We start from the raw sequence: 16,508 nt of genomic DNA on the forward strand, positions 1-16,508 counted from the left end.
AAAAGATGTAAGTTTTCCTCAATTATTACAAAGTTCCTACAATTTAAAGAAATCATTATTACAGAAAGAGCGCACCGAATTTACACTAAAGCTAAACTAGATCTTTTAACGGAGAGGATTTGCGATACAAAATGCATTTATCTTTGCTTTTTACAGAAAAAAACATCATTAGAAAACCAATTAGCAGCCTGCTTAGACCTTGATTCTTGGAATTACATTAAAGAATTAAGTACACACCGCGTATTACGATATCAAAACTTAAACAAACACAAGCTAATCAGAAAGTTCAACTTACTGAAGTCAAGACAAGAAAGGTCTACTCTAAATAATTGTCATAACAGATTTAAAAATTTCGTGATTAACAAATCGTCTTACGTGCTAAGTCCCGATGAAGTAAAAATTCTCGAAAAAGGTCTAAATTTTGTGTTGGCACCAAAATGCCTTCCTAAAGAACTACTTTTAACTAAGATGGGAAGCAATTCTTGCAATCACCAACGCAAAACCTCCTTCTGATTATATATCCCCTGGTGAGAGACTTGCAATTAAAAATCTACGGATTAACAAGGATATCGTCATCTTAAAAGCTGATAAGGGGAATGCGACTGTAGTTCTAGATAAAACAGACTACCAAGAAAAAATCTTAACATTGTTAGAGTCAGATAGTTATTCGGAAATTGAGAGAGATCCAACAAGAGAAATACACAATAGAACCAATAATCTCCTACAAAAGAACACAGAAATTCCGCGAAATACACGGCTTTCCATCCGTTCTTTACACCCACTGATTCCAAGGCTTTATGGTCTCCCTAAGGTACATAAAGAAAACTATCCACTGAGACCTATAGTAGACAGCATCGACTCACCCACCAATAGATTATCTAAATATCTGGCGTCATCGTTAAAAGCTTATGCGGGAAAATCTTCTTATATTAAAAATTCAACAGATTTTGTCTCTAAAATCAAGGACTTTAAACTCAAATCTTCTGACATCTTGGTGAGCTTTGACGTGGTAGTACTCTTTACCAACATTCCGACAGTAGAAGGTCTCCATATTTTAAAGAACAAGATTCAAATAAAATGTTCTCTCTGCTATCTCACTGTGTAAACTCTGGCTATTTTGAATTAGAAGGTAAACTATATAAACAGGTCAAAGGATTAGCTATGGGAAGCCCCCTCTCTCCTATATTAGCCAATATTTTTTTCAAGGATTTTGAACAAAAGGCAATCTCCTCTTTTAGTTTAAAACGAAGAATTTGGCTTAGATATGTGGACGACATATTCCTCATGTGGGAGCATGGTATTGAGAATCTTCACAGGTTTCTTAACCATTTAAACAACCTCCATCAGGATATAAAATTGACCATGGAGATTGAAGAAAATAGTTCTCTCTGTTTCCTTGATGTTAAACTCACCAAGACGCCTGAATCAATAAAAGTCTCTATATTTAGAAAGCCAACACACACGGACAGATATTTGCCTGCGTCCTAACACCACCATCCAGCGCAAAAGTTGGGTATTATATCAACTCTTGCGAATCGTGCAAGATCTGTACTGTCAGATCAAGAAGAACTAAAAAAAGAACTACAACATCTTAAATGGACCTTTAAAAGCAATGGCTACTCTTTAAAAAGTATCAACAAACAATTATCCCACCGTCAACGTAGCAACGTAGAGACACAGAACGACTCCAAAGGTTATATCTCCTTGCCATATATCAGCACACTATCCAAAAAACTGAGTAGAATCTTAAAGAAATTCTTCTCGACTCTTCCAAAAATAAGATCAAGTTTCAGCAACTATAAACAATCTCACAACCTTCTACAATTTCCAGTTATATACAAAGTCAGTAGTAGGGGTGGCACTTCTGACCAGATCAAGATCAAGATAAGATAAGGAAAGTGGGCGTGTCTTCCTGACGTCATTGTGAGTGACGTCATGATTTTGGAATTTCCATGTGGGCAAGTGTGTGAATGGCTTCAGTTCTTGTGTTTTGGTTCGCGTATGGGATTATGGGTGATTTTTTTGGTTCGCCTATGGAATTATGGGTGATGATAGAGATAAGGATTCGTGTTGTGATTGGTGGGACAGTTTAAACCAAATGCTTCCGTTGTGCGTGGCTTCCTGAGTCAGGAATTTCCCTGGGAGCATATGTGGTCACTGGCTTCAGTTCTTGTGTTTTGGTTCGCGTATGGCATTATGGGTGATGGTAGAGATAAGGATTCGTGTTGTGGGTGTGTGTTGTTTTCAGATGTAGATAAGTGACGTCATTTGTTATTTGTAAATAAATGTCGTCATTTGTAAATAAGTGACGTTGTTGTTTTGAATGGAAAGGATGATATTAGTGGATAAGAAATCGTGTCGTGATTGGTGGGACACTTTAAACCAGATCAAGATCAAGATAAGATAAGGAAATGTGACGTGAATATTTGTTGTTATTTGTAAATAAGTGACGTTGTTGTTTTGAATGGAAAGGATGATATTAGTGGATAAGAAATCGTGTCGTGATTGGTGGAACACTTCTGACCAGATCAAGATCAAGATAAGATAAGGAATCGTGACGCGAATGTTTGTTGTTATTGAGTTTGGAATGATAATTTAATTTAACTATATTCTATGTCACTCAAACATACAGTTTTTTTTTCTTCTATAGATGGTTGTACTAATTTTCCAATACATTTTGGGCATTTCTTTCCTGTTAAAGTGTGGGAATTCTTAGAGAAAGTCGTGATGGCTCTCGTGTTTCGAGTTTTTCTGAATAATTAATTATATACTTAAAAAACCTGTCCTTAAACACACATACACACACACACACACATATATATATTAGATATAAAAAATCGCTAATGTATCCATGTTGATACTCTAATATATACCCTATGATTATTCTTATGGAAAAAAAAAAAAAAACTATTCAGTATTAGAATTACGCTTACCAAAAACATACGAGCAGTTGTTATGTTTAAGTTAAATGTGACACACATCTGTCATTGTCGTCTGTGGAAATTCTTAGAGTATGTCGTGATGGCGGGTGTGATTAGATTTTTATGAATAATTAATTATATACTGGTGTCACTCAAACATACGGTTTTTTTTTTATTTTTATTTGTTTTTTTTTATTTTATATAGATGGTTGTACTAATTTTCCAATACATTTGGGGTATTTGTTTCCTGTTAAAGGGTGGGAATTCTTAGAGTAAGTCGTGATGGCTCTCGTGTTTCGAGCTTTTCTGAATAATTAATTATATACTTAAAGTACCTGTCCTTAAACACACACACACACACACACTAGACATAAAAATTGCTAATGTGTCCATGTTGATACTCTAATATATACCCTATGATTATTCTTATGGGAAAAAAAAAAAAAAACTATTCAGTATTAGAATTACGCTTACCAAACAACATGCGATCAGTTATGTTTAAGTTAAAAAAGTACTTACAGCTTTCCAGATGACTCTTCGAAATTCGATTATTCCAAAATAGTTCAATTTTATATCCACAACACAACACAAACACAAAAACCACAAAGAATGAAATTTCTGTAAATACTGTAACCTGAACTAGTTACTTCGTCCTTTAGATTACGGAGCGTATATGGTGAGGTTTCGTCATTGCAATATCCCCCAGCGAGCGCTTTTCTTCAAAGGGGATGACATGAGTCACAACCGTAAATTGTGAATTTATTTTCCAATTTAGATTACTATCCGAATGGTTCGTTCTCTGTTTAATTCCTTCCCACAGTTGCTCATGCTATGTTTCCTAAGCATGGTAGGAAAGTCTATGCGCCTTTTTGTTTAGGGTAAGTGTAATTTCCTGTTTCGAATTCCGAGTGCTGTTAAGGTATGGAATTCTGACAAGTGAAATTATTATTTTTTTTTTTTCAAATTGAATGGCTATTTTCTGTATTTTAAAATTCAGTTAACTACATATTATAACCAGAATAACTGAGTAAAATAAATAAATTGTGTGTGAATTACTTTCCCACACTGTTAATTTTCATTAAGCTAGTTTGTAGATAACTGAGTGACTCATTTCCGGTCAGCCAGTCATCGTTCTTTTCATAGCCGTATATAGCGCTTACTTCAAAGGTAAAATATTTCCAGGGTAGTGTATTAGTCAAGCTTTCATGTGAGTAATGTTTACAATAGTGTTAGGTAGCAAAGATTTGTAAATGACCTCATGTGATCTTTGAGACCTAACTTGTGCGCATCACTTCCTATCCTACACATATTGCACTCAAGCTTAATGTTGTGACTAAGAGTTTTCGAGGTGTTACTCTACTGATGGGTAGCAAAGGTTCGTAATTTGACCTTGTCTGATCGATGAGAACTAAATTATTCATTGTCACATGTTGTGATTATTGGTTTTCCATTGGTTCTGATTTTTCCCACACTGTTAGTTTTCATTCATTAACTTTGTTTCTAGATAACGAACAAATAAGACTTTTACTTCAATGAATCAAAAAAAAAAATTCTCTGGTTACTTTGTGGCATGAAATTTCACAAGGAAAAAAAAAAAAAAAAAAAAAAAAAAAAAAAAAAAATGTTATCTTCTTTCTTAAATTTGTATAACACATCTACGACACCCAATTTGTTCATTTAATTTACACATTTTATTGAACGAAATATTATTTACAAATTGTATTTACTGAATCTAACAATACAGAAAATAAATAAATTGAAAAATACATCAAAGGTTCTTCCATGGTTGTGGAATTACCATCGTATGGTTTTGACAATGTGATTCTCATCTGAAAGTTAATTTTCATTTGGTGGTTGTTTGTTGGGAATTTATTACTGTAGTAGTAAAATTAAGGGTTGCATATTTATATTTTCGAATCCAATACGTATACTTCAGAGAATTATTAAAAGCACAGAATCTTTCGTTATGTTTCCAAAAGCATTTAAAAGTACACATTATGTTTTCACGTTTTGGGCATCCAATTTCATTTAAATCAAGAACAGGCCTCCCTATTAACTTCGTTAATGTTTTTGATTTTTCTCTTCCTTTGGCAAGTAATATATGATATTTGCATGTTGATTCTATCATCCAATCTCTTAGTTTGTCCAAAGCTAGTGAACCAATTTCCCACTTCAGCTGATGGTTATATTTTATTAACCAAGAATTCTGTTTTTTAACTCTTTCAGGTAATTCTTTCCAACTACAAGGTGATTTTGTCACTGCATATCTTACACTAAAACCATCAGAAATACAAATTTCTTTAGGAAATAAATTTGAACTGCTATTCAACAAAAATTGTACATCAATTATCCCAATGATAAGTGAAAATTCGTATTTTTCACCCACTGTCGATTTTTCATAATCGTTTTCCTTCATTCTTCTTCTTCGATTACTTCATATGGCACCACAAATAAATAGTTATTTATTATTATTTCACTGATTATTAGCTCTGATCGTATACTTTATGGTAACTTTCGTTTACAAAATTCTAAACAATTAGAACTTTTCACAAAGAAACTTTCAATGAATTTGTGGCTCACCCATTATTTTTGCATTACCAAACACAAATCACAAAACAGCAGCTGCAGTGGATGAACGATTACCTTAAGTCCAAACTCACTCGACTCTCTGGTATTTCCTTATAGTACTGTTTACACTTACCATCCCCTACCCTGACCGTTCCTTCAAAAATGAACCTTTGCGCAGATGACTCAACGACATGTTTTCACATGCTGTTGGATATACTGTTGGTGTGTTTTTATCTTACTTTGTGTAGGGAAAGGTAAAATTTTGTATATGTGTTATCTGTAGAGTACTAACATTTTCTCTATGCCAAACTTTAAAGAAGTGTTAAAGTCACGTTTTGTTGGTTTAATTAGATGCTTCTCTCTTTCTCTCTCTGTAAAATAACCAAATTCTAACAGTTCGGATTTTCGATTATGTGAACGATTTGTTTTCAGATAACTCAAATAATGTCAATAGATAGCATTAGACAATTTCTAAAATAATCAATACATGGATTTTCGTTTTCAACACTTTTTTTTTTTTCCTGTCCTGGCATTAATTTCACAGTTGTGATTTTTTAAAATAATTAAACAGAATTGCATTAAGATATAAAGTTGTGGATTTAAATATCAAGATCTAATCAGAATAACTGAGTAAAAATTCACTGTGGAAAAACACAACAACAAAAACACATCTTTGTTCATTTAAGTTTACAAATGCACATTTTATTTTGCTGAAATACTATTTACAAGTATATTCACTGAGAAAAATTCGAAACATGTAATTACCTAAAATATTTCACAATATTTAGTTAGACTCTTAACATTTTCCAAAGAGTTCAATGAATAAAATTTTTGTTACTCACTGTTTCTTGGTTACATTACATCAAAATAGCTGGTCACGCAAAAGAATTTTTAAATCAGATACCATGGTAACCACACTTCCATACGTTTGATATTGTGTCAGTCTGGAAATGACACCATGCCTCGCTAAACATTCTGTGTATTCTTTTGTCAGCAAATATACACAAACAGTTTTTGTAAAATGTTCGTAAATGTCCCAAAATAAAGAATCTTTATCGAATTGGATAAAATCTTGAAAATCTAATTTTACCATTGATGAATTTAAATGTTGAGCGATAATTTTTCCCATTAATCTGACAGATGGTAATTCAGTTTCCAAAAATAGTAAATGATTATCAATGTCGTACATTTTTGTTGAAAATCTCTCAGCTTCTTCACAACTAATAGAAAAAACCTTACTTCCAGCAGCTCCTGTATCATCAAGTATTAGTTCCCCATCTTGGCATTTCAGAATATAACAATCACCGAGGTCCATTTCGTAGTCAACTCTTCTTTGCAAGTAGCCGAGGATATCAGACCACTTCCTGCGTAATTTTTCCCAAGTGGTCCGGGATAAATACATCACAATGTACGTGTCTTCTAAAATAATAATCGGTTTCCATCCTTTTAGAGCTAGGTGAAGAGTTTTGTCTCGTGCTATTTTCCTGAAGAAAGAAAATTTCAATGACTTTTGTGGCTCACCCATTATTTTACTTTACTTTACTTTCCTGGATACCAATCACCACAACACAATACGATAACTTCACAGGATGAACGAATTGTCGTAACTGCAAAGACACTTGACTCGTTTATTTTTCCTTATAGTACTGTTTACCTGACCCTTAACCTTGACCGTTCCTTCCAAAATGAAACTTTTGCGCAGATGATTCACGGACATGTTTCTACATGGTGTTGGATAAGCCATGACGACAATGACGGATGTGTGTCACCCTGGGAAAATTCCAAGATATCTTATCTCAAAAACATCACCCACAATTCCATAGCCAAACAAAACATGACAACAATGTCGTTATGTGTTTGGATATTTCTGGGGAACATATGTCTCTCATACTGTGATATCACAGAGGGTGACAGATGTCTTCCCTGCAAAGCTCCCCCAACCTAACCCCATCACCCTAGTCTCACACCATCCCCTCTCCTCCAGAAGATGTCTGCTCAGCCTAGTGGAGATGAGTGAGCTCATCGTTTGCGGATATCTTTTAGTGATGTCACCTCCAATTGATACTGATAACTTTTTTGGGAAAAAAAAAAAAATTTAAAAAACTGATTTTTTTTTATGATAACTTTTTAGGAAAAAAACGCGTTTTTTATGAAAACTTTTTTGGAAAAAAAATAAAAAAACGCGTTTTTTTATTTTTTTTCCAAAAAAGTTTTCATAAAAAACGCGTTTTTTTCCTAAAAAGTTATCATAAAAAACCAGTTTTTTAAATTTTTTTTTTTTCCCAAAAAAGTTATCAGTATCAATTGGAGGTGACATCACTAAAAGATATCCGCAAACGATGAGCTCACTCATCTCCACTAGGCTGAGCAGACATCTTCTGGAGGAGAGGGGATGGTGTGAGACTAGGGTGATGGGGTTAGGTTGGGGGAGCTTTGCAGGGAAGACATCTGTCACCCTCTGTGATATCACAGTATGAGAGACATATGTTCCCCAGAAATATCCAAACACATAACGACATTGTTGTCATGTTTTGTTTGGCTATGGAATTGTGGGTGATGTTTTTGAGATAAGATATCTTGGAATTTTCCCAGGGTGACACACATCCGTCATTGTCGTCATGGTTTATCCAACACCATGTAGAAACATGTCCGTGAATCATCTGCGCAAAAGTTTCATTTTGGAAGGAACGGTCAGGGTTAAGGGTCAGGTAAACAGTACTATAAGGAAAAATAAACGAGTCAAGTGTCTTTGCAGTTACGACAATTCGTTCATCCTGTGAAGTTATCGTATTGTGTTGTGGTGATTGGTATCCAGGAAAGTAAAGTAAAGTAAAATAATGGGTGAGCCACAAAAGTCATTGAAATTTTCTTTCTTCAGGAAAATAGCACGAGACAAAACTCTTCACCTAGCTCTAAAAGGATGGAAACCGATTATTATTTTAGAAGACACGTACATTGTGATGTATTTATCCCAGACCACTTGGGAAAAATTACGCAGGAAGTGGTCTGATATCCTCGGCTACTTGCAAAGAAGAGTTGACTACGAAATGGACCTCGGTGATTGTTATATTCTGAAATGCCAAGATGGGGAACTAATACTTGATGATACAGGAGCTGCTGGAAGTAAGGTTTTTTCTATTAGTTGTGAAGAAGCTGAGAGATTTTCAACAAAAATGTACGACATTGATAATCATTTACTATTTTTGGAAACTGAATTACCATCTGTCAGATTAATGGGAAAAATTATCGCTCAACATTTAAATTCATCAATGGTAAAATTAGATTTTCAAGATTTTATCCAATTCGATAAAGATTCTTTATTTTGGGACATTTACGAACATTTTACAAAAACTGTTTGTGTATATTTGCTGACAAAAGAATACACAGAATGTTTAGCGAGGCATGGTGTCATTTCCAGACTGACACAATATCAAACGTATGGAAGTGTGGTTACCATGGTATCTGATTTAAAAATTCTTTTGCGTGACCAGCTATTTTGATGTAATGTAACCAAGAAACAGTGAGTAACAAAAATTTTATTCATTGAACTCTTTGGAAAATGTTAAGAGTCTAACTAAATATTGTGAAATATTTTAGGTAATTACATGTTTCGAATTTTTCTCAGTGAATATACTTGTAAATAGTATTTCAGCAAAATAAAATGTGCATTTGTAAACTTAAATGAACAAAGATGTGTTTTTGTTGTTGTGTTTTTCCACAGTGAATTTTTACTCAGTTATTCTGATTAGATCTTGATATTTAAATCCACAACTTTATATCTTAATGCAATTCTGTTTAATTATTTTAAAAAATCACAACTGTGAAATTAATGCCAGGACAGGAAAAAAAAAAAGTGTTGAAAACGAAAATCCATGTATTGATTATTTTAGAAATTGTCTAATGCTATCTATTGACATTATTTGAGTTATCTGAAAACAAATCGTTCACATAATCGAAAATCCGAACTGTTAGAATTTGGTTATTTTACAGAGAGAGAAAGAGAGAAGCATCTAATTAAACCAACAAAACGTGACTTTAACACTTCTTTAAAGTTTGGCATAGAGAAAATGTTAGTACTCTACAGATAACACATATACAAAATTTTACCTTTCCCTACACAAAGTAAGATAAAAACACACCAACAGTATATCCAACAGCATGTGAAAACATGTCGTTGAGTCATCTGCGCAAAGGTTCATTTTTGAAGGAACGGTCAGGGTAGGGGATGGTAAGTGTAAACAGTACTATAAGGAAATACCAGAGAGTCGAGTGAGTTTGGACTTAAGGTAATCGTTCATCCACTGCAGCTGCTGTTTTGTGATTTGTGTTTGGTAATGCAAAAATAATGGGTGAGCCACAAATTCATTGAAAGTTTCTTTGTGAAAAGTTCTAATTGTTTAGAATTTTGTAAACGAAAGTTACCATAAAGTATACGATCAGAGCTAATAATCAGTGAAATAATAATAAATAACTATTTATTTGTGGTGCCATATGAAGTAATCGAAGAAGAAGAATGAAGGAAAACGATTATGAAAAATCGACAGTGGGTGAAAAATACGAATTTTCACTTATCATTGGGATAATTGATGTACAATTTTTGTTGAATAGCAGTTCAAATTTATTTCCTAAAGAAATTTGTATTTCTGATGGTTTTAGTGTAAGATATGCAGTGACAAAATCACCTTGTAGTTGGAAAGAATTACCTGAAAGAGTTAAAAAACAGAATTCTTGGTTAATAAAATATAACCATCAGCTGAAGTGGGAAATTGGTTCACTAGCTTTGGACAAACTAAGAGATTGGATGATAGAATCAACATGCAAATATCATATATTACTTGCCAAAGGAAGAGAAAAATCAAAAACATTAACGAAGTTAATAGGGAGGCCTGTTCTTGATTTAAATGAAATTGGATGCCCAAAACGTGAAAACATAATGTGTACTTTTAAATGCTTTTGGAAACATAACGAAAGATTCTGTGCTTTTAATAATTCTCTGAAGTATACGTATTGGATTCGAAAATATAAATATGCAACCCTTAATTTTACTACTACAGTAATAAATTCCCAACAAACAACCACCAAATGAAAATTAACTTTCAGATGAGAATCACATTGTCAAAACCATACGATGGTAATTCCACAACCATGGAAGAACCTTTGATGTATTTTTCAATTTATTTATTTTCTGTATTGTTAGATTCAGTAAATACAATTTGTAAATAATATTTCGTTCAATAAAATGTGTAAATTAAATGAACAAATTGGGTGTCGTAGATGTGTTATACAAATTTAAGAAAGAAGATAACATTTTTTTTTTTTTTTTTTTTTTTTTTTTTTTCCTTGTGAAATTTCATGCCACAAAGTAACCAGAGAATTTTTTTTTTTTGATTCATTGAAGTAAAAGTCTTATTTGTTCGTTATCTAGAAACAAAGTTAATGAATGAAAACTAACAGTGTGGGAAAAATCAGAACCAATGGAAAACCAATAATCACAACATGTGACAATGAATAATTTAGTTCTCATCGATCAGACAAGGTCAAATTACGAACCTTTGCTACCCATCAGTAGAGTAACACCTCGAAAACTCTTAGTCACAACATTAAGCTTGAGTGCAATATGTGTAGGATAGGAAGTGATGCGCACAAGTTAGGTCTCAAAGATCACATGAGGTCATTTACAAATCTTTGCTACCTAACACTATTGTAAACATTACTCACATGAAAGCTTGACTAATACACTACCCTGGAAATATTTTACCTTTGAAGTAAGCGCTATATACGGCTATGAAAAGAACGATGACTGGCTGACCGGAAATGAGTCACTCAGTTATCTACAAACTAGCTTAATGAAAATTAACAGTGTGGGAAAGTAATTCACACACAATTTATTTATTTTACTCAGTTATTCTGGTTATAATATGTAGTTAACTGAATTTTAAAATACAGAAAATAGCCATTCAATTTGAAAAAAAAAAAAAAAATAATTTCACTTGTCAGAATTCCATACCTTAACAGCACTCGGAATTCGAAACAGGAAATTACACTTACCCTAAACAAAAAGGCGCATAGACTTTCCTACCATGCTTAGGAAACATAGCATGAGCAACTGTGGGAAGGAATTAAACAGAGAACGAACCATTCGGATAGTAATCTAAATTGGAAAATAAATTCACAATTTACGGTTGTGACTCATGTCATCCCCTTTGAAGAAAAGCGCTCGCTGGGGGATATTGCAATGACGAAACCTCACCATATACGCTCCGTAATCTAAAGGACGAAGTAACTAGTTCAGGTTACAGTATTTACAGAAATTTCATTCTTTGTGGTTTTTGTGTTTGTGTTGTGTTGTGGATATAAAATTGAACTATTTTGGAATAATCGAATTTCGAAGAGTCATCTGGAAAGCTGTAAGTACTTTTTTAACTTAAACATAACTGATCGCATGTTGTTTGGTAAGCGTAATTCTAATACTGAATAGTTTTTTTTTTTTTTCCCATAAGAATAATCATAGGGTATATATTAGAGTATCAACATGGACACATTAGCAATTTTTATGTCTAGTGTGTGTGTGTGTGTGTGTTTAAGGACAGGTACTTTAAGTATATAATTAATTATTCAGAAAAGCTCGAAACACGAGAGCCATCACGACTTACTCTAAGAATTCCCACCCTTTAACAGGAAACAAATACCCCAAATGTATTGGAAAATTAGTACAACCATCTATATAAAATAAAAAAAAACAAATAAAAATAAAAAAAAAACCGTATGTTTGAGTGACACCAGTATATAATTAATTATTCATAAAAATCTAATCACACCCGCCATCACGACATACTCTAAGAATTTCCACAGACGACAATGACAGATGTGTGTCACATTTAACTTAAACATAACAACTGCTCGTATGTTTTTGGTAAGCGTAATTCTAATACTGAATAGTTTTTTTTTTTTTTTCCATAAGAATAATCATAGGGTATATATTAGAGTATCAACATGGATACATTAGCGATTTTTTATATCTAATATATATGTGTGTGTGTGTGTGTATGTGTGTTTAAGGACAGGTTTTTTAAGTATATAATTAATTATTCAGAAAAACTCGAAACACGAGAGCCATCACGACTTTCTCTAAGAATTCCCACACTTTAACAGGAAAGAAATGCCCAAAATGTATTGGAAAATTAGTACAACCATCTATAGAAGAAAAAAAAACTGTATGTTTGAGTGACATAGAATATAGTTAAATTAAATTATCATTCCAAACTCAATAACAACAAACATTCGCGTCACGATTCCTTATCTTATCTTGATCTTGATCTGGTCAGAAGTGTCCCACCAATCACGACACGATTTCTTATCCACTAATATCATCCTTTCCATTCAAAACAACAACGTCACTTATTTACAAATAACAAATGACGACATTTATTTACAAATAACAAATGACGTCACTTATCTACATCTGAAAACAACACACACCCACAACACGAATCCTTATCTCTACCATCACCCATAATGCCATACGCGAACCAAAACACAAGAACTGAAGCCAGTGACCACATATGCTCCCAGGGAAATTCCTGACTCAGGAAGCCACGCACAACGGAAGCATTTGGTTTAAACTGTCCCACCAATCACAACACGAATCCTTATCTCTATCATCACCCATAATTCCATAGGCGAACCAAAAAAATCACCCATAATCCCATACGCGAACCAAAACACAAGAACTGAAGCCATTCACACACTTGCCCACATGGAAATTCCAAAATCATGACGTCACTCACAATGACGTCAGGAAGACACGCCCACTTTCCTTATCTTATCTTGATCTTGATCTGGTCAGAAGTGCCACCCCTACTACTAAAGTCACATGTGAGTGCGGAAAACCTTACTATGGCCAAACGGAGAAATCTATTCTCCTATATCTCGAGGAGTACCAGAGAGACATTGCTTATAAGAGAACCAGAGCAACTGACCTGTCAGGCCATATCCTGTTTTCAATAAACACGAACAACGAAAGCCGCCAACATGAAGTAAATTGGACAACAACTTCAAACCTACACATTTGCCATGATGAGGTAGAACGCCGCATTGTAGAGTCAAAAGAAATCACCTTGGACCCTCTTCATATGAACAACAATCTCAGCTATAATTTGCCTGACTCTTTCAGCTCTACTATTAGGTACTGGAGATCGCGTGGTTCCACACACACGCACAAGTATACAACAATAGAACTTTAACACGGACTATAGCACAAGTTCATAATAACTGTAATTTACAGTCGAATATCATAACTTTATAATTGTATAGCTTTAGAGTGTCTCAATGTTTATTTCAGTGTCTTTTAATATCTTTATATGTTCTTAACGCCTGATGAAGTCAATCTCGACGAAACATGTTGCGTTTTCAAATAATAAATCTAAATTTGTTATAATTCTCGGGTTTTTAGTCAGTTTATATTAAAAATGAATATATATATATATATAATTGGAAAACTACTTACTCCTCGCTGTAGAAGTCCTAACATGCCGTTAAAAGTACCATTTTTACTCCTTACTCCCCATAGATCATCGGGGGCTTTACTTAATGAATAGCTAAAAAAACAAAATGCTTAAATTTCATGAAATTAGAATTTTTACACTTAATAAAGTACATGTGACTTATTATCATGTGAACTTCTTCGATCACGACAAATTAAAAATAAAATCACATTTTACGTTTTTTGAATTGATGTGTTTACTGACTGAATGGTGTGCTCCTCAATGACTGCGACTTCCAACTGTTTAAAAAAAAGAAAGAAAGAAAAGCATACATAAGTTCTTTTTATACTTTTTTTTATTTGAATCGTTCTGCGAATAAACCTACATTATCTTTGTGGGTAGGTAGGTTAAAAAAAATGTTTTCTATGTTCTAACATCGAGAGCACGAGTCATCAATATTTTTCCCCAAATTGAGCAACTTTTCTTTCAAATATCTTATCAAAACTCTGAAAAACCATGAAAACGTGTGCTGTATTATGTTTCATGTTTTAAATAATCATTTTTTTTTAAAAAACGTTACAAACAGATGCAGCTTGGTTTGTGCATTTATCCAGTTAAACGGTTGCATTTCGTCATACATCAAAGACGTGAAATTTTCTCAAAAACACGTAATTTTTTAATTTGAAATAAAATTTATTCCTTTTTTTTTCACTCTGCTTTTTTTTTTTGACTGACTAAAAATCAAACTAGGCACACCCACAATAATGCTTCAAAACGGCAACGAATGATCAAGAGATTCTATTCCTCTAGCGGAGGAGTTTTGCACTAACTTCAATAGTATCATTTGAAAGTAATTTCGAAATATTTTTGATGACGTAATTCGGCAAAGAAATATTTCATGTGTACACATCAATCCCAGCTATGTTTTTCAGACTTGCTCTCTCTATTTGTTCACTTAATTTTTAAGACATTCTGTAATTTTCTATCTATGGATTCTTTCACATACAATAAAAATGTACACAAGAAAAAAAGTGTAATTATTGAAGTGTAATCATGAAGAGAACTTTTTGAATGATGTAGATTTGTTTTTAGCATTACATATTAATAATGATAATGAAATAAATCATATAAATCAGTTATAAACAAGAAAAGATTATTCTAATTCCCGAATTCTCTCCTAATGAATTTTTCACCAATAATTCTAAATTGATACAATGAACTAAATTTAGCGTTGGAAACATTGTGCAATTAAAACTAGGCGTACTTGAAATGCATTGAAGACGACAATGTCTTTAGAAAATCTCCTAAGATACCATCTAATGTCACTTGATCGTCTTCCTCGTTTATAATACACCAAGGATTCCACTAAATCCAAAGGGAGAAATAAAACTTTAATATCAGATGAATTATAGTGGTTTTTAAATAAATGCTTTTTTTTTTCATTTTTTAATACTTTCACCAGAATAGCAATGTACACAGCAATTATTGTATAATTTGCACAATTATTATTACTAAATGTACAACTTTAACAGTATCATCATCGATTGAGTAAGTAATCCAAATTCTATATTTTTCAGATTTGATGCGAGAAAAATTACTGTTTTGGAAATCAAAAACGGATTTTCTTTGTTATTCATTCAGACAAACAAGTCGAAAATAATAGGCTGTTGTTCAATTTAAGTTCTAAGTTTGAAGTGCCATTTTTTTTTGTTGTTTCAATTCAGAAAGACGTGTGAAATATACTAAGAAATATACCTAAGAAATCATTTTAGCTATGTGCTAAATGAAGCACAAATGAAGAAGATATGTGAACAAAAAAGTAAAAAGACCTTTCCAAATACCTAGTCGTTGGAAAGAACGTGATTTTGAATCAAGTTTCATAGCGTCTTTTCAGTTGGAGATGGAAGATTTATCTAGTATTGGAAAATTAGGTTTAACCCTCCCTGGGCAAAATAAATAACCCACTGAGTGTACAGAATGTTCAAATACGTGTTGGAATATGGGATATGATTGCCTACTACGGACATTTGGATCTAATTTAGGTAGGAAATTGGAGTTATGGGGAACTAGGACTAAGCGTACATACTCGTAAGTTTCCATAAATTTGGGGGAAGGGGAATAAGTTTGCCAATGATATAATGACATATTTTCGACAAGTGTACAATATCAATCAATGGTAATTCTGGACAATTCTTCCTGTAGGCATGTAATGAGGTCCTGGACTCTTATGGGCAAACGTTCCTTGACAACCCGAAGCTCCAGTTCATCCCACAGAGGCTCAATAGGGTTGGGTCAGGGCTCTATGCGCCAATCAAGTGTGGTAATGTGGTAACGTTCGTGTCCACAAATCACGCAGTTACAGCAGCACCCTTATGACACTGTGCATTGTCTTGCTGAAGGAGACAATGGTCAGTTCCACAAAAACGCAACAAAGTGGGAAGAATTGCATTGTCCTGAATTTCAGATACTTTTCGGAGTTCAATGTTCGTGGCACCATGAACAGAGATTCGAGGCTAAGTTATACACAATTTCTGAC

At 33.3% G+C, this 16,508-nt stretch overlaps 1 protein-coding gene across 1 annotated transcript in view; it reads right to left on the bottom strand.

The window, feature by feature from the left end:
- Positions 1-16,508, bottom strand: part of LOC150100106 (uncharacterized) — a 73,085-nt gene that overhangs the window by 22,843 nt on the left and 33,734 nt on the right. Inside the window, exons 7-8 of the mRNA XM_090403213.1 lie at positions 14,210-14,271; positions 13,996-14,086 (exon numbers count right to left, since the gene is read on the bottom strand). Of these exons, the coding sequence (XP_090259339.1) occupies positions 13,996-14,086; positions 14,210-14,271 (153 nt within the window). The remainder of the gene's footprint in view (positions 1-13,995; positions 14,087-14,209; positions 14,272-16,508) is intronic.

Source organism: Typopeltis vanoorti, chromosome 13, assembly GCF_054136105.1.
Source record: "Typopeltis vanoorti isolate ZY-2024b chromosome 13, IOZ_Tvanoo_1.0, whole genome shotgun sequence".
Classification (NCBI taxonomy): domain Eukaryota; kingdom Metazoa; phylum Arthropoda; class Arachnida; order Uropygi; family Thelyphonidae; genus Typopeltis; species Typopeltis vanoorti.